At 39.9% G+C, this 22,684-nt stretch overlaps 1 protein-coding gene across 2 annotated transcripts in view; it reads right to left on the bottom strand.

Annotated features, from left to right (window-relative positions):
- The window catches only part of btbd11b (BTB (POZ) domain containing 11b), a 71,742-nt gene that overhangs the window by 21,294 nt on the left and 27,764 nt on the right, over positions 1-22,684 (bottom strand). For both annotated transcript variants that reach the window (XM_042411539.1, XM_042411540.1), the window contains exon 2: positions 2,735-2,896. In XM_042411539.1, the coding sequence (XP_042267473.1) occupies positions 2,735-2,896 (162 nt within the window). The remainder of the gene's footprint in view (positions 1-2,734; positions 2,897-22,684) is intronic.

Below are 22,684 nucleotides of genomic sequence, written 5' to 3'. Positions count from 1 at the left end.
TGGCAAGAAAGTGAACGAGTCTCAAAATATCAAACTATTCCTTTAAAGTTAGAGAGGTGTCTTAGTGTATGATGCTGCTGATGGATGTGCAGCCAGAAGCCCCCAGTAGTATCATTCAGCACCCCGAGGTCCCTGCCATTTGACCTTGTTTCACTTTGTGTTGGTGATATTTTCCCACTGATTTATGTATTGAGAAAGCCTGCATGAAGTGCATTCTGTATCTCCAAGCCATCAGCGCTTCTAAGAATAGGTTCAACCGAATTCAGTAACATACTAAGTTACACAACCAAACACAGGATGACTGTGTGATGATGACACACCGCCCGTACTAATAACTGCAGTATTTGCGGGACTGTCATTTCAAATATGCTAATTTGGCATTTTGGCGGAGGAGAAAATGAGAAAATACAAAGAGGTAAATCAGTAGCAAACCTCTAAAATTGAGTCTAAATGCCAGAGCAAAAGACTGTCCCTATGTAGGATGCAAATGTTACCGTGCTGGAGCAGCCTGTGTCATTTTATTCCATGAAATGTATTTTAGATAATCAAACTTAGCTGTCTTTGTTCCTTAACCTTCCCATCTTTTATTCTTTTTGTTTCCCATCTTGCTCTCTTTCAAATACAGTTTGTGACAGCCTGATAGTGCAATCAATTCCAGCTGTTCAGCTTTTCTCAATTCTTCTTCTTTTTTTGCAGCTTGAGGATGCGTGTCTATTTGCAAATCCTATAGTTATTTACGGAAGTCTTCTCCTGAACATTACCACCGGACTAAGCTCTGCTATTATCCATCGGCCGCTCTGTTGTCTCAGAGCGTGTTTGCACTGTCAACATAACAGAATGAGTCCTTGCTTGACCTCATCAATACAACATGGACAGAGGACCGGCGATTTGCCTCAGCTCTGCACCTCACCCCTCCCATGTTGGCTCTGAGAAAACATACAGTGAGGAGAATTGGCTCTGTGTATACTCTGATGATCACTGTTTACACTTGATATACAGAAAATATTTCCCATAGCCTTGTCTTGACATGCCGATGCCATGGCAACAGAAATAGACCCTTTATGACCCTTTCGCCGTTACTTAGTTTGAGGATTTCTTTTCTTTTTTGTCAAAAATATTGTCACGCACTTTAGGAGATAATCTATCCTTAAGTGACTGAATTTGTTTTTTTGACACTGCAGCACTCAAATGTGTTTTCTGGAATGAGCTGCAGAGTTGCACGCAACCAAGAATCACTTCCAATGAGCATCTTGCTCGCCCTTTGAGGAAAGCTATGATTATATCTGATTATATCAAATAAGAAAACATGATGTTGTGGTTTGCAGCACAGCTTGCCGCTGCTGATTTGTTAACGTTCTATAAAAGTTTGGATGAAACTTTCCCCAAAACAGAAAATAAGGTGAAAACTGTAATGACGGCCTTGTGCTGAACTTTGCTTTGTCCAACTTTTGCATATAATAACTTGTTTTGTGCGTGAGGACGAGAGCCTAAAACATAATCAGTATGTAATTTCTCAAATGATGCGGAAAATCTATTATTATTATCATTATTATTATTATTATGATATAAAACAGACTCCTAAAGCCTATGTAAATGACTTCATAATGTATAAATGTTTTCAGAAGGAATTCTGATGTCCATTATTCTTTGAATAATGAGTACATTGTGAGACAGACATTCAATTAACTTTTGGAGGGCTTGTAAAAACTAAAAACAAGCTAAAATCATTTTTTAATGAATGGAGTTCAGTAGAATTGCAACTCCCACTAAATCACATTCATTTAAATAATACACATACACACGCACAGCAGGATTATGATACAGTGATTCACTGATACAGTAGCAGCAATATTTGTGCGTTATTAAACATCACATTATCATCATGTTATCATATCTACAAGTAACTCAAATGTGAAGGAGACTTTGAACTGACCAGAGCTACACACCATCAATAAAACCTGCACTGAAAATACCTTTTAGTTGTGATTTTATAAGACTTAAATAGCACTCTCTACCTCTGAATAAGTGTGTTGGGTCACTCTGACTTTAGGGTCATTTTGTATCAGCTGGTTTAAATACTCTTTCAAAGGATTTTCACACCAAGAGCAGGTGTAGCTTCTCTGGACTAAAATGTTTTTTTTTTCCATCAACATCCTACCTCACCTCACACTCACACAGCCACATACAATAAATCAACAAAAGTATGCTGGACACCTAAACATCTCATTCTAAAACCATGAGCATTAATACCCTGCTTTCACTTTTCTGGGAAAGGATTTCCACAAGATTTTAGGAACCTGGCTGCAGGGACTTCCTCCCATTCAGCCTCAAGAGCATTAGCAAGACCACTGATACTGGGCGGTGAGGCTTGGCTCACAGTCAGTGTTCCAGTTCATTCAAAAAGTTTTTGGATGGAGTTGAGGTCAGAGCTCTGTGCAGGCTATTCATGTTCTTCCACACCAAACCCAGGAAACAATTACTTTATGGATTTGTGCATGTGCATCGTCATGTTGAAACCAAAGTATTGCCACACAGTTGGAAGCACACTACTGTCTCAAATAGCTTTAATATCATCATCTGACAGTGGTGACCACCCTGCAGCTCTACTAAAGCAGGTGGGTGATTAACTGCCCAAGGGCACATTGACTTGAGAGAGAGGTCAGTGATAGTCCTTCACTTCTCTGTCCAGACTTCTCCCATCACACCCACACACAGATACATACATACGACTCACTGAGTTCAGAGATGCTGCCTACTCGTGTGGCCAGTAAGCACTGCTCAACAGAGCGCAGCTCAGACTGATTGTAGGCGTTTCCCTCTCCGCTCTTCCCTGCTCGCTGCTGCTGCTGCTGTTGGTCCCTATGAAGAGTCAGACCCTCAGGTAGGCTGAGCACACCTGAGAGAGAAAGAGAGAGAGAGAAATCATTAGAATATTTTCATAGTAGAGAAAAGAGACCCACTAGGAATAAAAGACACACTGTCCCCCTTAACTATCAGTAATATCTCATTATCTTTGCCTTTGTCATATTAATGAAAAAGAACAAAAAAGTTTAACACATGAGATTATTAAACAGTTGTACACAGAGAGTCAGAATCTGAAAACAGTGGAGACCATACAAGGTTGTAATTATCCCTCCTTGTTGCACCTGTTAGGGAATTCTCCCAAAGGTAATAATGTGTAATATTTCAGATGTGTTTTCATTATTCACACCTCCATGTGTTAGTTACTCCTCCTCGCTCTGAGGGTGACGAATCAGACTGCTCTCTTCTGACAGTTTCATATTCCTGTGTAGCTTCGTGCCGCACCCTTCTTACTGTTCGCAGGGTGTCAGCTTATGAAATGGCTGAGCGCAGTGACTCTACTGCTTTGCCCCTAATCACTGCAAAAAAGTAGCTTTGGTCTTAATGGCTCCTCTCTTATAATATGCTGCTAATTTCATGCACATGCCGCCTACGGCAAAGAAGACATTCTTCATTCATCCTGTGGGAGCAGACACTTCCTTAAATTTATTCCCCCCACCACACCCAAATGAGACAATAGTTAAAAACATGTAGTGACAGAGAATATGTTTCAAAATCTCTGATATTTTCTTTGAAAATCTAATCTAAATCTGCAGTGCTTCAAATGTGCTCATTTTAAAGGGCATGCTTCTGATTACGCTCCACTTTTTTCACCATACATTACACAAGTAATCATAAACTGTGTGGCAAAAACATCTGGAAATAGATTTTTTGGTAATAAGTCACAGTTATTTAGCTCATAAACCTACAGAGCAGCTGCTTACAGAGCAGCAGCCTTAGCACCATCTCATCTACATCTTTGGTCGCATTAGGCCAGAGAGCTACTGACAACCTGCACGACTCTGGAACAAACAGCAGGAGACACCACCGTCTGCTTCACCGGTGTCAGGTGTCCTGAACAGTTACCAGTTTTAGCCAAAGCCCTCAGATGAGGCAACAAGATCACTTATGAAGAAAAGTAACATTCTTTCTGTTTCTGCAGGAACACATCAGCAGGGATTGCTCTGAAACACCTCCTTTATTGCTTTTATTGCTCACAATGTGCCCTCTTTGGTGAGCAATTGAGCAAAGCTCCAGGAAATCCATCTTAAACCATTTAAAACAGCAGGAGGGCTATCCTGGCACCTTCCTCCCTCCACTTTCTTCTCAAACAATTATATACCAATAGCCCACTCAAAGTGTGACCACAGGATTCACGACCCGCCTCTTTTGATGTGAGCAGACTAAAGGCACCCCCAGGTGTGATTTGCCAGAATATTGAGCTGCAGGAGCGATAATTTTCATAATTGGCTTCTGGTGGCAACACCTGTTGCTTGATTTGTGCATTTATACAGACAGTCTATTTCAATTTTACCCTCGACCTATCATCACCTTCTGTATGCTTTATTCACTTATTTGTTAATTTGGCTGGATTTGATTTTCTGTTGGAGGTTCCTACAGTTACAGCATTTACTAGCATGTATCAGGGCTGCATGAGCAGACCTTGGACCTAATACTTATTGGAAAGAGACTAAACATGCAGGGAAATGATGAAGGCAAATTTGGTGCCAAACAGAAACCCAGGATGTAGTTGGGGAAGCTTTCCTCCTTCCACTTCATTACTAAAAAATACCAAGGTAAGTGTATGTCAAAGCTTTACTTTTATCAAGTATTTACAAATTGCATAACTCATAAAGATCCCCATCACAGTGGTTCTGAGGGAGTCTGACTTATTATATGAAGTCTTACAAGTTCTGTGAGATTTGGTTGCTGTTTACTGTTAACCACATTCACCATTCTAGTTTCACCTGTTAGCATGCTAACATTTGCAAGTAGTCATAAACCTAAAGTTGAGGCTGAGGCAAAAACTAAAAAGCCAACCATCCGACCAATATTTGTTGAGATTTTCAGTCTGAACGAAAGTAGTGGACCAACACACCAAGTGACTGACAGACTGACATTATCCATAGAGCCACGATGCTAGTGTGGCTAAAAAATATCATGGTCTAAGTGCATGTCAAAGCCCCACACTGTACCGTATTTGTTCATATCAAAATTTTATGGTCAATTAGGTCAAGTTGGACAATTTTACAGATAATAAAGATCCATATCATAAAAAGAGTCTGATAAATAATATCATGCAAAACATGATCCTTAATATGACTGATAATTATAGTAATGAAAAACTTTATTTATATCCTGTAGCACCCTTCATACACAAAATGCAGCTCAAAGTGCTTTTCATTAAACATACAACAACCAGCCATGTGTTGTCAAGACCACAGGAGGAGCAACAGACGTCACCGTAAGAAAAGCACACGTAAATAATAAAATGATGAGTAATAAATGATACATTTAGCTGCTTAAGTTTCAGGGTCCTAGTATTGTGCAAAGTTAAAATGTCTGCTGTGAAAACAGCCTATGATAGAATAAATGTACTGCAAAACACACACACACAAAAAAAACCACCTGTAAAAACACCTTAATGTTACACTTAAGCTTTTAACTGTCCAGCTCCTTAACCTTGGTGTGGGGGAATAACAGAGAGCGCAGGACCAGCTGACAGTGAAGCGCTGAATGCTCTCAGGATGGACTGAGGCAAGGTGACTCACTGGCTCTCTGCGTCCTAATGCAAGGCACTGTCTACCCTCAGGGAGGAACTGATGGAGCTCTTACATGCCAGCCAGCCAGCCAGCGACTGTAGCCGCTCTTTCTCTCTGTGTGTGCTTGCGTGATGAGAACTCTTGTGAGTATCTTCCTCCTGATTGTCACTGCACCAGATATCTCCCTGGAATTTTAATGTTCTCAGGTTTTCATGTAAAACTGCAAGACATGTTAAGTTGTTTTAGGATGTGTAATGGTGAGAGATGATATTGGGCACCTGTCTCTCCTGAAGTGGACCAGTTCTGTTTGCCATATGGCAGCTATTCAGTGTCAGAGAGGGGAGGAGGCTGTATTATGCTCAAGGCAACATGCTGTCACTGGAGAAGAAGTAATAAGTACGGGAGTTCCCATTAGGATGTCACCGAATGCACCTTAGTCATATTCTGTGATAGGCAGCCGCACAGAAAAGATCCAGTGCATGGTCCAACACATATTTCATGCAAACACTGCTAGAAAAAACAAAACAAAACAGAAAACTCTAGCCAAAATATTAACACAAATGCAAAATGAAACAAACTTCCTTCTGACAGTCTTCCATCTTTGTTTTTTTGATGCACTTATACTTTAAAATCAATCACAATGCATTTGGGTTAACGTTGCAACTCAACTGCTTGGACTACAGACCCTGTTCAAACTTTAAAACATTCACAAGACTTTAAATTTTTAAAGTTGTACGCTGTGTTGTTATATCTTTTGTGCTTCTCGGGCAATTTAAGTCCAAAGTTAGTGCTTTCACAGCAGTTTTCAAACCTCATCAGTGTGTCATGTGATCAGGCAGAGGGAAGAGCTGTGATATGTTTTAGACCAGGAAAACATTTCTAAATATCTCTCAGTCCCACAGTTCTCACTCTCCAAGCACCTAGCATCACTTGATAGAGTCCTTGGAAGTCTTTGAACTTGGATGCTAAACAATATTCATAGTTTAAAATGGATATTTCTTGCAAATTGAGGATGCATAAAAACTCTTTGTTATAATTGATTTTGTGTAATGAGTCGTACAAAAGCATGTTGTTTAAATAGAGCTTTCAAATGTTACAGTTTGAAAAATATAAAGATCTTTATTATAGTCATTTTTTTTATCATCTGTGAATCTGTGAATCAAACTACTGTAGTTTGGACCCACTCTGACTTGTGTCAGGGTTGACTAGAGCAGTGGGGCAGGAATGCTGACGTTGATGTGGCTCCTACCCTGCACTTAAATCTATTTTGGAGGGACATGCAGAGAAGTCCCTAAACACACTGCAGCTCTGCAGGGAACCAGGCTTTAGGGTACACACACAGAGATAAGATACAGACACAGCAGTGTTGAGCTTTGATTTGGTAAATCATAATTTGGCAAATGCAGTACTCTAGAAGGAGGCACACTGAAGTGTTACTGGATGAGTGAGATGTGATTGAGATCTGTAGTATTTGATTCATGAAGACAAGCAAGCAGAGTGACAGAAAGAAAGAAAAGCAGAAAAGGTGAGGAGATAATACAAATATAGACAGCAGGATGCAAACACACTTAGAGTGATAGCAGAAAGCATAAGATAAAGATGTATTCTGAGCATTATTATGGCTCTAAAGGGTTAATCTTGTCGTTACTGTACATGGATCACAGTAGGCTCACTCTAGGCTCTGGCTCTGTTCGGCCAGGCCAGATGGCTACCATATGTATGCCGAGCTAGTGATCATAGAGGGAGACGTAGCGAGACGGAAAGCGGGAAACAGCAGTGACGTGTGTTAAGATGTGTTAGAATGCCTTTCCTGCTTCAAATGGCTGCTTTATTCATTCTTAATTATCATCACTGTTTGTGTTGAGTTGTTGAAATAGAGGTGTTAATATGAAACGTGTGTTTTTTTTAGAAGGAGTGTTGGTATGCACGGCTAGACTGTAAATCTCCAGAGGTACGGTCACGGTCTGGGTTCTCAGGTGACCACAGTATGGTCTGAGGTAGCCACAAGTCTTTAATGGGTTACTCCTGTGCCAGCCACAGGGGTATAAAGTAGGACTGTGTAACCACTACGCCTATGAGAAAATACATGTACACATGCAAATGTCTGCTTAAATTAGGAAACAGGCAGTGGGAGAAGCTGTGTGAACACTGGATGAACCACAAACACATTCACACAAACAAATGCTAATACACTGTCAGTAACTGCAAACAAGTTAATAACACACCATGCTGCATACAGAGCCAAAGTGCATACACACAATAGCAGACACACAGATCATTATTAGTAAGTTGACAGTCCTAATCCCTGGTACTTGGTACATGTCTAGTTGAAGTGGGATGTGCTCTATTGAGAGAACAATGTGTTCAGCTAAATGCAAACTGAATATTTCCTATTGCTGGGCAATCACATTCAGGATATAGTCTGCTGAAGATCCTCTTGTTGTCATCCAGTACAGAAAACTGAAAAAGCTGATCATCATCATCATGTGTCGCTCTGGAAGAAACACACAAGCCTCCTGATGTGTTCTTACACAAGTATGAGTAAACCGCCAAAGGAAATACATTCTGACTGCGGGTTTAGGGGTTATTTTTATGCTCAGTGAGGAGAGCCATCTGTGAGCACATCAACCCTCTTGTGTTCCTGTTTTACATAGTGAATTAGAATCAATGCAAAAATAAACATGATACTTTATTGATCGTTTATGAAGGTCAGAGGTCAGGTCAGCTCAGATACAGAACGATGCCTCTGGAAGCTAGTAAGAGCTCACTATTTTGCTCAAGGACACTTCAGTCATGGAGGCTTAAACAATCCAGTTTATTTCGTCATCCCGCTGCCCTCCACTGTGTTGCTGTTTCACCTATGTGTGAATAGTGCGTACAATCTTGTTTTAGATTAGATTCTCTTGATTAAAGTCACACCTCATCATTGACACTCCTTGAGGTGAGGACATTGGACACCAAGAAATCAAGAAGCAAACAGACAGTCTGATTTGGAACATCCTGGCTTTAATATGGAGCCTGCCCTCTGATGGCATCTCTTTAATTAGAGAGCTGTTCTCTTCCAGGTAAGTACTTCTAAAGGTGTGTCTGTTTAATTTGTAAAATCAATTCCTAGAGATGTGCTAATTAATATTTTATATCAGTGTTTTTTAGGGCTGTAGTCTCCTGGTCGACTGGTCGATTAGTTGGTCGATATGCTCTCGTCCGACTAAATTCTCATTGGTCGAATAATCTCCGTGTTACTTTCATAAGTGCTACATCAATAGCTTTCCAGGATTAATCCATTATTTCCTGTGAAAATGGAGGTGTATTCAAAACACCCCCGTTGTTTTCACAACTTTGAACTCGCCCAACCTAATGGAGACTGCTGGGTCTAACTGTACTCAATGTTTACTGAATCAGTGTTTCTCCTGTAATAATATCAATGAACCCCTATTTTTTAATGCCAAAAATAACGCTAAATATCGGTAGCTTAACGTCCATTTAGGAATAGGGCAATGCTTAGTATGTTTGCATAGGGAGTGGAAAAGAGTGGCAGGAAAGTGACGGTGGATGCGAGCGGAGCAGAGGAAAAGGTTAGCGGTAAGTTCTCAGTCTGGCAGTAAATGAACAGTACAGACTAAAGTGTAACAGTTAATAAATGCTCAAAGGTCAGGTCTGTTGTTTCCCCAAGTGCTGGAAAAGTGAATGGGGTTAGCTCCAAAGTTAGCAACAATAGGTTAGCCTAACCTGAGGAGGCAAAACAGAGAAATGTGAGTTCACTGTGCACTCTGTCCCGTTACATCACCCCCCCCAAACCAACCCCGACTAATTGATTAGTTGAAGATTATGTACGATTTCCTAGTGTTTTTGTATTAAAAGGTCTGTCATTCAAAGATCCATTTTGATTATTGGTGGTGGGTAGTGCTGAAACAACTAACTGATTAATTGATTTGCCAATCAACAGAAAATTAATTGGGAACTATTTTGATAATGGATTAATCATTTAGGTCATTTCTAATAAAAAATGACAAACACTCAGCTTCTTATTATGAAGATTTGCTGCTCTTCTTTGTCATACATGGTAATAAACTGAATGTTTTTGGGTTTTAGACTGTTGACAGAAAAAACAAGCAATTAGAAAACATCACCTTAGGCTTTAGGAAATTGTGATGGGTATATTTCACAATTTTTTGACATTTTTAAACCAAAAGACTAATTGATTAGTTGACAAAATAATCAACAGATTAATCGATAATGAAAATAAATGTTAGTTGCAGCCCTATAGTTATACATGTTTACATTTTAATAATTTTTATTGGATTGGGACTTGAATTCTATGTACCAAAGTGTTTGTTCTGCCTCAGTAATAAGATCTGATGCAGAGCTTGTTAGTTAGCATCAGTTAGCTAATGCTGAGAGGAAGTAAAAAGACAGGTAAAAAGGGGATGGAGATGTCCGACTGAGGCCACTGCATGCTTTTGAATCAACTGAGGCAGCTTGGAAATAGCAACACACTGGAACTGGAACCGAACTGGAACAGATGTGAATAAGTCAAGCAAAAAACACACATTCCAGTACATACTACACCATACTAGACTCACACTCACACACACACACACAAACACAAACACACACACACACACAGGACTTGTGACGGGTGACCGACGCACAACAAGGGCACAACCAGAATTATGCAATCTTCTCCAATCAGAGGGAAACCAGCCTCCCTGTAGGCTGTGTGTTATTCCACCCCGAGGTAGCAGCTCTTTCACTATTATTTCTCTCTTTTCATCTCATTTCTTCTGTCAAGGGTAATAAGTCTGTGTGTAATATCCATGAGTCGCACGCTTCCCGCAGGATGCTTTCCAGACAATACTGGCAATCAGCAGCAGCAGGGAAAAATCTGAAGTCACTGAGCCGTAATCCCTCCGCTCACACTGCACTACCTTTCTGTAAGCTTTCGGGAGAGTCTTAAACAGCAGTGGTATGGTATATTCTTCCTTACATTTATCTCATATAATCTGATGTATAAGAAGAAAAGTGGGCTTGTGTGGTCTGTTGCATTACAGAATAAGTCAAGGATGGAGTCACTGAGAATCATGACTGAAATATATGAAACGTCTCTGAATGTTTGACAAACTGACGAACTGTGCAATCCTGCTAAATGCAACAATGTTCTGAAGTAATTGCTCATTTAACACTGAGGGCACTGGAATAATTAAAGGATATGACTAATGTCATAAAATGAGATTTGCTGCAAGGGGATATTTTCCTCTGGGCCATTTAAAAGGGATGACATCATATCGCGCTGCTTGTAAACACTGGGAGCTTTTAAGCGAAGACGCTCTTGGACATGAAAACTCAGCAGCATAAATATGAAGCAAAGTGTAAAGCAGATAAGACAGTAAATCCTTAAGGCAGGAAAGGTACAGTCGCGGCCTGTGTGCCATGTGCGTTTGAATGTTTGTTCCTGAATCTGTGTGTGTCTGCGTCACTTTATCTGTGTCTCACTATGACTTTGTGTCTCTCACTGTGGCACTGTGCAATAACCCTGAACACTACAATACCCACTGTACCTACAAATTAAAATACATTTCACTCACTATTGTATGTCTGAACAGGCTGTACTGCACATAACCATCGACTATACAGTACTTTTTTTTACCATTTATCTCAGCAGTCCTCACACTCTTTATTTCTTTGCACTATTTGTATGCTGTTTACAGTTCACAGAAACAGTTTCACCTGTACATAGTCATTACTTGTGTATATTTCTGAAGGTTGTCGTGTTGTTATTCCGTGTAAGCACATTGAGAGCCACTAAACCAGAGCCAAAGTCCTTGTATGTGTAAACATCGTTGGCCAATAAAGATGATTCTGATTCTTTGTGTGTGTGAGGAGAAACAAGATAGTGTGTGGTTTGTATCTGAATTGCTGGTCAAAAAAGAAACAAACCACAAATCTCATTCACTATTAATGCTGTTTACCAATATGTTTTCTGTTCTACAGTAGCTTAATCAACACTTCTGCATTACATGTTTCAAACCTGAACCTGCACTTTATAGACTCTCTGCAAACCTACAACTGCAGCTACTCCCACTCTTCCTCTGTGCATTGAGACTGCATACCTGACTAAATGTCATTTGAGTAAATGTCACATTTGAAAGCAAAAGATTGACTATAGCAGAGCAAGCATGCAGTGAAATTTGCTATGAAGGGAGGAAAGGATGATTCAAAGCATTCTGGGCAAAGCATTACAGAAAATACTGTATGTAAGGAGCGATGACGAATGATGACACCAGGATTTGTAATCCACAGTGATGCATGCTCGGTGGAGTACGTATAAGTTGAAGGATACGCAAAATGTCTTGTCCTCATAACGACACAGTTAAAAAATAACTCTGGTGATATTCTTTTTTTTCCCCTTATTGTCAAAATATCCCATTAAAATAGCAAAAACAACAACAAATTGATCCTACCAAGTATTTACTGTGACATAGGGCTCCATTATTGTCCAGAAACTATAAAAAACACATAAATAAGCCACAATGCTGCACTGTGTGACATGTTCCATCATTACGATGAACATGGGCACTGTAGTTTATGTTGAGTCAATCCCACATCACCAGCCTGCTGCTATATATACTCACTAGAGCAATTGTGTATTAATCCATGACTGAAAGTAGTCCTCCCAAAAAACTCTATTTACCCCTGTTTAAGTAACGTTTGCTAAAAACTACAGTACCCAGCTATTCTAGGGAATTAGTGTGCCCTATTCAAAACAGAAGCAGTTTATTTGTGACTCTTTTTTTTACGATGTATTTATTCAGCAGGACCAAATAGGCTTGGTGAGAGCCACAGACAGGGTAGGGAAGTTAGAAAGTATTTAGAGACAGACTAACAGAGTGTTGGTTTTGGTCATTTCAGGGGCTTTGTTGATAATAAGAATAATATAGAATAACATTAGTGTTATCTTTTAAAATGTAGTCATGCTTTAGGTTAATCTCAGTTTCATTCCAGTGGCTCCTGTTGTGCACATAAGCACTCACACTGACCACAATCTCGATTAAAAATAGCACTTTTCTCTTTTCCAAACATACTGCTTTCTGTTAGGTTGGTTTCTTTCTGTGTCTCTCTCCTTATGACTGTTTTTATTATGTTCTAAATAGTACACACACACACATTCGCACACATAAACAATGCCTAGTATGCATGTGACACCTAACTGCCAGCCACAAAATTTATCACCATTTCCCCCCTGCTCCTCACAGGAGTCCCATGTCTGCAAACTGGCGAAAATAATCTGATAACTGCTGCCATCCCAGCAGACAGGCCAGACCCCCGCTGTCTTGTGCGTCATTACAGTCACGTCAGTCGCATGGCCTTCTCTCTCATTCCTCATTTACTTTACTATGATGATCCCCTCACTCTGCTGCTGTTCATATGAAGATAATAGCACAATGTCAAAGTGCTCTATATGTGTGTTTCCTAAATATGTATATTTGACTTTCTCTCTTGGTACGTGTGCATAAGTGTGCATCTTTCAATACACTAACAGTAGATATGTCAAAACAGCAAACAGGTGAGTTTTTGACAATGAAGGAAAAAAACAACACTCTTTCCCTTCATATTATTATTATTAATAATATCAAATAATTTCTTGATCTTCTTATCTGACTTTCTTTTCCAAATGTTGATTCATTACTCTTCCCTGAGTTGTTTCAGGATGGGAGAACTGCAAGTTATGAGGCATCGAGCTCCAAATTGCTCCATAATTGTTTAACTCACCTAGCGTAATCTATCATTCTGGCTCTGCAAAGTGGCTGAGTGTAGCACAAACTCTGACTGGAGGTTGGCCACGCCTGGCAGAGAGTGATGAGACTTGGGGCTGTGTGCCGCTCCCTGTTGCTTTCTCCTACCCCGACACCTCCTTTGAGGGATGACCCTAACTGTTGAGGAACTCCATTAGCAAATATCCCTGTCACTTTGATAATGTGTAAGCACTGCTTTTGGAAATGTGATCATTCAGTCTGAACAATGCTCCAAACCTCAGGGGAGGAGCCCCGTTGACCTCAACTCTATTGCTTATGATGGAAAATGTGGAAAGCTTGACAAAAAACAATGTCCTCTTTGTTAAATTTTGTATGTGAATGATTACACTCATACTTAGGGGTGAACGTCGGCCAAGCCGTAATTGAGCAATTTGCAATATCACTCACTAAATCAGCCATGCAAGCTCATCTTTCAAGAAAACATGTCCTCTTACACTTGTAACACACAAAAACTCAAGAGGTAGAAACAGTGCAGCTACCTTGTGCATCATAAATAGAAATTAGCATAACAATATGCATACCAACACTCATCAGCTCTGCCTGAAGGGATTCAAACAACGATATGTTCCCAAACCAGGATTTTTGTTGCAGGTTAAAACTGTCATGGCCCATGCCAACAGTACATCCGTTAATGAAATGCACAAACCAAGCCAAAGTAAATATTTAAGGTATCGTATTTTGGGAGTCTGTCCTGCACCAACTGACTCCGCTCAGCTGCAGGCAGCAGGTAGGCTGGGTCTCCCTCCTGCTCCTCTGGGTTCTCCCTCACATGTTTTCCCAGCTTCTCTCTGAAGCACACTGGCTCTGCTGTGAGAAGCACAGAGGGTGGAGGAGGCTGGCTGGCAGCGAGCAGCCACTTCAAATCCAAAAACACAGGCATGGAGCTGGAACATGCACGCACGCTCACACACGCATCCCTGCTCACACGCCCAGATCTATGGTGCATGCACAGATGCATATGTGCATATATTCATAAATAACACACACAGAATCCCTCTTTTCCTGTGTTCCTGCTTCACTCTGCAGAGATGTGAGATTCATACACACTGCATGCCAGGAATATAAATGCAAAAAGGGAGTCATTGTTGAAATGGCCAAGCTCAGTGTTTAACTCTCTGCTCAGTTCCTGAGGTGGGGTTCGCTTAAAAGTTTAAAACAGCAAAACATGGATACTGAAGTCTTTCAAAGCCACAAATGGTGCACTATTAAAATGGTGCAGTGGAGAGATTTCTGACCTCACACTCAGAGTCAGCTCTTAAATGACAAAAGTGTCTTGAGAAATGCTTCTGAATGACAGATTTGATCCCACTTTATACAGCATCATAAACCAGGAAACTAGCACTTTTATGTTTATATTCCTTTGAATACTCATCTCCCTTCAGTCATTATTCATCTTCAGCATCAAAATGCATCTTTGCTGCCCAGGTCCTCTAACCAGCGCAGCTACATTTGTCTCATCACAGTGTTGTTTCTGATATCCCTCCCTAGTCTATGAAGGAGATGTACAGTCCATCATCATCATCAATCATGCTCAACTCATTAGTGGTAATTAATGGTGGCCAAGTCCCAGGCTGCCCCAGGCACTATAGAGTCCAAATCTAACCCGGGCCGGCCCCTCCCATCCCAGGCAGGCACAAGTTATTTTTCTGCTTGGTTGGCTGTGGTACTTCATCTGTGCAGTCTAATGCACTTGGCTGCATAGCCAGAGCTGGAAATTGGCCAACCCCAGAGAGCTTAGATTTAAAAAAAAACAAAAAAACAACTGACCTTTCTAAAGAGTGAAGTCAAATCGTCTTTGAATATTCTTCATGGAGAATGATAGTCTGACTTTGAAGTTAAGCGGCCTTTCAGAGAGCCGCACATGTGATATTTTGCTTTGAAAATCATGAATGTTCGTGTGAGAGTCTGTGAAGTGTGTCCAGAAGCATTAATACCTCAACAGACGCTACTCTTACTGAACAGAATCGTTCATCCCTCTCAATGTTCTTCTGTGCTGCGCAGAGAAGCTATGAATGAAGGCTATGCATGAAGTACATCAACACATGATCCCAAATGGGTGTTCTCTTAACTCGTTTTCCAAATGTTCTGCTTGCCTCATTTCTCCACTTGAGGCCAACTTATATAGTCCCAAAAGTCAGTGAGCCATTAATGCAAGTCAAGTTCAGAGAGTTTCAGTAAAGATTAGCACAAAGATGCCAATCACTGGCATTATTCAATGCATGACTGGTTGACTGCTATTGAACAAAACATCTTTTTAGGCAGTCAATATTAATTGCACTGAGCTTGCAAATGACATGAGAATTCATGGACTTATAAGCCCTGTGCCAGAATTATGAGTCCTGTGTCTTGTTCAGCAAAATGAGAGCAGTAATACCCACAGGCCTGTCACATTTTAATATCATGCTGTCAACAGTCTTGTAGTAAAAAGTCTCCACACTCGTATTAATAGGTTTGTGATTTTTGCTCAAACTGCCTTCCATTCTTCATTTTACATCTTGTATTGCTGTGCTTGCAAGTAATGAGTTCCGTAATTGATTTTCTCTGTTTGCATTACTTAGTGCCCTTAAGCCATTAAGAACAGTCTCTTCTGTTTTCACAATAGACGCTCTCATTTGCATTATATAATGCTGACTTGGCTGCCAGGGGTATTACAGCCAAGGTCTTGATGGAGGGTGTGAGTATGAATAGAAGGCTACGCCTCAAACTGAAATCTACCCTCCAGAGTTTTCCGAAACACTCAGCTGCCTGTTCCAATCAGAGGGTAGATCAAAGCTAAACCTCTGACTGGCCATTAGATTTGTGGCCTTCACTTATTTTCTTTTAATTTTCTCCAACAATGAACCCTCTTGGACCATACCCATGAGTGACCCTTGTGTGTACGTTTGGTATTAGTGCATGTTTGTGTTTGCATGTGCACAGTGACAGTAAAGCGTGCCATGGTGTTGAAGTGCCTCAGAGCATGTGAGCTACTTCTATAAGCTCAAATGTGTTTTCTGCTTTACTAGAGATTAGCCTGCGTGTCTGCACACAAGGTCGCTAATCGTCCTTTGACTCCTTTCATGTAAGATGATTTGGAAGTGTGGTAGTGGTCTATATGAATCACATCACGCCATGTCACATTAGATACCTTTATGTTATCCATGCAGGGTTGTGCCGTCCTCTCGTTCCTGCAGTCATGTCAAAGTGAAGGATGAATGACAGTGACACATCCTTTAAATATGTCAGAGGCCATCAGCCTGATGTTTTCATCATATAGATGGACGACATTGAATGATATTGGCTATTTAAAAAGTCTTTCTTTCCACAAAGCAACCAACAGAGCTGAACTGGAACCGAAGCCTTGAAATTCCCTGACAGCGTAATCTGAAAGGGAGAGTGAAGCTGAGATAAAAGTATCTAGTAGTGCAGTCTCCATAAAGAACTACAGGGCTATAAAGGTCTCTGTGCAGCATTGTGGCCTATAAGGTGAATAACCAGACTACACCAATGGGGTAACAAATTTAGTGTTACATTTACATTTGTTTTGGCCATGTCTTCAGCTTTGTCCTGTATACTGTAGATTCTTTCTGGAGGCAGAAAACGCAGCGGTTCTCATTTTGTCCATTATGCCTGATAACAATCTTTGTTTTAGTAACTGCGCCCACTATTACCATCAAGTGACTTCAACCCACTCACACAAATGCAGATTTTTCAGTGTTGTTAGTCTAAAAAGTCTTCCTACATACCGCTGCTTCACTTTCTTTCTTTTTTTTTCTTCATTCTTTAAGGCTCATCCTGAACCTCAGCAGGGACCCGTCTGGTCCAAACTGATTGATGTGGAAACAAAACACACAAGACAGAGAAAAATGTGCCCTCATAAACAAAGTCAGTGAAATTGCTGCCTTGGAAAAAACACAGAAAATTACACAAGTGCTGAACACTGACATCTTGACAAAAAGACATCACAATGCAGTCCCCCAACAGGCCTTATGCGTTATAATTTATCATTTAATCTTTATCTTTAATTTAATCTAAGTGGCAGGTACAATGGATGTAGAGAGAAGAGAGAGGAAAGGAGGGATTTCTGGGATATGAAGGCAAACCAAAAGATTAATTATAGATGTGAACTATGATGTGCTAACTTTTCATGCTAACCCCAAAATCCCAGTGAAAAGGTACAATCGGTGAAGACTACATTTAGACTGTCCCAACAGCATAACCATGAGCAGCAACAACTGAGGGGAAACTGCTAAAAATTAATTTTCTAGCACACAGGAAGAAAGATATTACTTGTTTCATGAAGGTGGCGGAAAGAGGCAGTGAATTTTTGGGCACGTAGGTATTCAGGGAAATGGGAAAATGCTTTTTGGTGAGAGCTGCCATCACAAAATAGCACCTTAAAGTCAGACTCGGTGTTGTGGTCAGCAAGTTGTGTATACTGAGGAGCTCACAGTGTGATGGGAGGATGCAGCAGATGAGGCGTATGAAAGGAAAATGCTTACTGAGTTGGCAGCAGAAGTGCTTGAAAGTTTGAGTGGAAGCTGAATGGCAAAAATTTGTTGCAAAGTCAACTTTTAACACTACTCATCGATGACTTCGAAACTCCCGAGCGGAGGTCAAAGTAGATGATGTGTGTGAGGCGGCAGTGAGAGCCTTTGAGCAGTTGTTGCTGGAGGGAAATACCACTAGAAAAACTGTGAAGTAATAGTGTAAGAACTGCTTGTTTGATGGGAACAAACTGGTTTATGTACTATTTGCGAAGTATGTACTCGCAAAAGTGTGACATTGGAACCATGAGCCTTTGCATCTACACTTGGTATTAATAATATCTTGATTCACCTCCAGATGTGGTCTGGCCAATCTGATCGCATCTCAATCACAATGCGTTTTTAGGGCATTTAAATGCGTCTTCCTTTATCCAGATACAGATTGCACGTTGATACAAGGTGTAAATGAGGTCTACATGTTAAATTCCCCATGTTAATGACACACCTGCACTCACGCACTCAAAACTTTACATAGAGATTAATAATCAGAGCCTGATGTCCTGTCGCCACCTGAAACCTGCATTTTTGAACACTAACAATAATTTGTGGCACAAGTAAAGTGGCTGCTACATCTTGCATTTCTGGAAAACACAACATTATCAGTATCATTATTAGTATCATACACTGTGTGCCTGACTTTCTTTTTACAGCGTGATGAATACATCAGTTCATTGGAAACAAGAGGTTCCTGGGGGCTGAAATAAAGAGCTATTGTTTGTGAGAATTAAGTCATTCACTGATCCTTTCTTTCCAGTTTTCCAGTCTGCTCCACCCACTCCCAGTAAAAACAGATAATGCTGCCATAGAGCAATAACAAACAGGCAGGCACCACAACAAAGGAAACAAATGAAAAACTATTGATTTACAGCACACAGTGACATCTCAGACAAGAAGGAGCACCCAGATTTAACAATGAGTGATTGGAGGAATACATCAGGGATTACTAGTGGAAATTGCTTTGACACCTCATATTTTTTACCTTGATATTTTATAGAAGATGTATTTTTTTGCTAAGAACACATTATCTGATGTAAATGTATTTACTTTTTCAATACAGAAAAGACAGATAGAAAGCAGAGTTTCAGAGTTTCTCAACAAAGTTATGTGACTAACTCTTTTCCTGCAGGAAATGCTTGGACAGGGACAAACATGATGTTCAACTTCATTTAAATTATAAATAATATGAGTCATATTTAAATAATTTCATACTTTCTCATCAATTTTTAATTTTAAAGACAAAGCTTAAAACGTGTGCTATTCTATGCACACTGAAATGCCACAATTCAGTGCTTTTAGCTCAAGTTATCACACCACACACACTCCACTCGTGTCTTCCCATATCAAGACAAACACACTAATGATTAATGATAATATTCAGCCTCAAATAATGATTAACTGACAGCGGGATGTACGCAATTTACCAACCTACTTTTCAAGTAAGAAATATGAAGAAACTAAAAAGTGACACGTAGTACCTTCCTTCTCATTCATATTTCATTCATCAGGGCAATTAAGGATACGTGCTTTATGGCGTCCCACAAATTGTCTATTACTGCTTTCCATTTAACTAATCAAGGAGAAAAAAAACAACCGAAACTTGAGTCTCTAGAACTCTGTGCCACTTTGTTTTTAATTACATTTCGATTTTGGTGAAATGAGGATGAAAACTATCTACAAACACGAACCTGTACACTCACACACACACACACACACACAGATGATGAATCCTTCCAAGACAAACAAATCAAGACAAAATATGCAAGAATTACACTGTTAACCATCCGGCTGTGTGACTGAAATGGCAAAACAGCCTCAAGGGCAGTGGTGATGTGTAACAATGCCTGACTAATATCTCTCTGATTGCTGTCAAATGATAAATAAAGTTTAGATGAAGTGAGACTACGCTGCTGCTTTCCATTTGTACCCTAAAGTAGTCCAAGAACAATGTGCCAGTGTCTGATCTTTAAAGCACTACTTTAATGAATTACATGTAGCATCAGTATTGTGAATAGCGGAGTAATTACAGATGAATGGTTTACTGTAATGAAGAGGAGCTTCAATGGAAGTGTGACTGGAAAGGAAGTCAGTGGACTTATGTCAAAATAGCAGCTTGTGCCACACCAGAGCTGCTCAGCTCCTGCGGGGAGTTTATATTTGCCAGAGAATTTTTATTTGCCAGTGAATGACTGGCAAGCCATTCATATCCTCCCTGAGGGGATGGTGGTGTTGGTGATTCATTTATTTGCTGTAGGTTATAACCGAACAAAATCCCAGAGAGAGTGACCATAGCACTGCTACGCTGGGGAGATGAGGGGATTTTCTTTGCTTTATCTCTCCCATGCAAGAAACACCTTGGGCCCATGAGCAGAAAATAACACTCAGGCTATGTTTTTTGTTTGCTCGTGAAGCAGGATTTAGCTTTTCATTAGACATGGCAACTGTCTGAATGACAGGTAATCTGACCCCCGAGAAGACATCTATGCACCAGACAGCAGCCACGCTTGATGAGGGGATTCCTATGTGTGAGCACCCATGATACACAAAGTAGAAACAAAAAAGAGACATGTGTTTTTTTCTCTCTTGTAGCCTTGGTGAAACTACAGCTGTGAATAATTCAAATTGACTGGATGAAAGTGACTCTACTTCTAAGGGCCATTACAGCACTTGCTTAATATTATATTGTACTACACACTGCATATCTGTCCTTACACTTAAAGGAATTGTTCAACATTTTGGGAAATACTTTTCATTCGCTTTCTTGTCAGGAGTTAGATGAGGAGATCGATACCACTCTGTGACTTTGTACAGTAAATATAAAGCTACAGCCTGCAGCCAGTTAACTGGAAACAAATGGAAACAGCTAGCCTGCTCATGTCCAAAATTAACTTATCAGTTATTAACACGTTAATATCTATTTATTGAATCCTCAGAAAAAAGTGTAAACATGACAAAGAGGTGGTACTGCTAGGTGGTTTTAGTCACCTTTGGGGAGAGCCAGGCTAGCTGTTTCTCTCTGTTTTCAGTGTCTGTGCTAAGCTAAGCCGTAGCTTCATATTTACATGACATTAGAATGGTATCAATCTCATAGGGCTGTAATGATAAGTCGATTCAACAGAAAATGAATTGTCAACTGTTTTGATAATTGAATTTCCTTCTCTGGTTCCAGCTAATCAAATGTGATTATTTTCTGGTTTCTTTGATTGTATTTATTTATTGATTGGGACAGTGTGCAGTTTTAAACATAAATGATGCACTGCACCAGACTTAGCTCAAAGTTAATTTACATCCGCAGGCTCCCACAATCAAAACATACAACAGCACAACAACAAACAGTACAAAGCAAAAAACTTACAGAACACACCATACAAAATACAAAGTTACACACAACAGCACATCCATACAACCACAATGTCAATTAGAAATTAATAATGTAAACTTGTCAAATTAAAAGCAAGACTACCTGCACTGGAAGACCATAGATAAAGTTTAGACTCAGTGGTCACACAGCTGATTGGTCTTTAGTAGATTTTTTAATTTGGCCTTGAATGTATTGATTGAACTACAGTTCTTCATATCATCAGTCAGGGCATTCCACTGAAATGTGGCTTTCACAGAGAAAGCTGACTGCCCAAATGCAGTGTGACGAAATGTTATGGTACAATCTTGTATAGAGGATATTCTGGAGGATCTAACAGAACTTACTGAGCAAGTGTACACAAAGTCACATAGTGGAGGAGGGGCCAAACCATTTAAAATTTTAAAAACTAGGCACAAATTTGAGATTAATCTAAAATTCTCAAAGCTCAGTTAATTGTATTTCTCCAGAACCTTACAGTGATGGAAATGCATTGGCTTTTTGTCCAGAGTTTTTAGAGTTTGTTTGCATAAGGACTCAAGAGGTTTTATGCCTGTTTCTCCAGCCTGCCCCGTACATGTGATGCAATGAGAAACATGGAAAAGAATCATAGCATGCATAAATATCTTGGCTGCATCCTAAGAGAGACAGTTTCTAATATGTCTAAAATTTGCTAAATTGTACTTTATAGTTTTAACCGTTTTTTAAACATGTTTCTTAAAGTTCAAATTTGGATCCAGTGTCACACCAAGATATTTAAAATCAGTGACTATGTCAAGTTTTTCACCCTTGATGAAATTATCAGCATTAGGAGGTTGTACCATAGTTTTAAAGAAAAACATACCTTTTGTCTTGTTTACATTTAGACTCAGACATGATTGATTAAGCCAATGTGTGATCCTTTCCAATGCAATTGTTATCATAGCAGCAGCTAACTCAGCTGTTTTTGCATGTGTGTACACAACGGTGTTATCTGCATACATTTGTAGTTCTACATCATGACACTGTTGAGGGAGATCATTAATATATAGGCTAAATAATAGGGGACGTGTGGAACACACATTGTGCACCTAATGTTACTGGACATTGTGTCACCAACTTTAACACATTGTATCCTATAACATAAATATGAAGACATCCATGCCAGTGCTCTAGATGAGAAGTTAAATTTAGAGAGTTTCGATATTAAAACATTGTGATTGACTGTGTTGAATGCTTTATGCAGATCTAAAAATACAGCACCAACTACTCCTCCTTAACCTCTATGGTAGTGAACTGAATATCTCTGGGTTGCTGTTTGTTGGACAGGACAAAACAAGACATTTAAGGTTGTATCTTGGGCTTTGGGAAACAGTCATCGATATGTTTCACCACTATCTGACGTTT

This window comes from Thunnus maccoyii, chromosome 5 (assembly GCF_910596095.1).
Source record: "Thunnus maccoyii chromosome 5, fThuMac1.1, whole genome shotgun sequence".
NCBI classification, from domain to species: domain Eukaryota; kingdom Metazoa; phylum Chordata; class Actinopteri; order Scombriformes; family Scombridae; genus Thunnus; species Thunnus maccoyii.
Note: the sequence above shows the minus strand (reverse complement) of the source record. Positions and strands in the feature narration are given on the sequence as shown.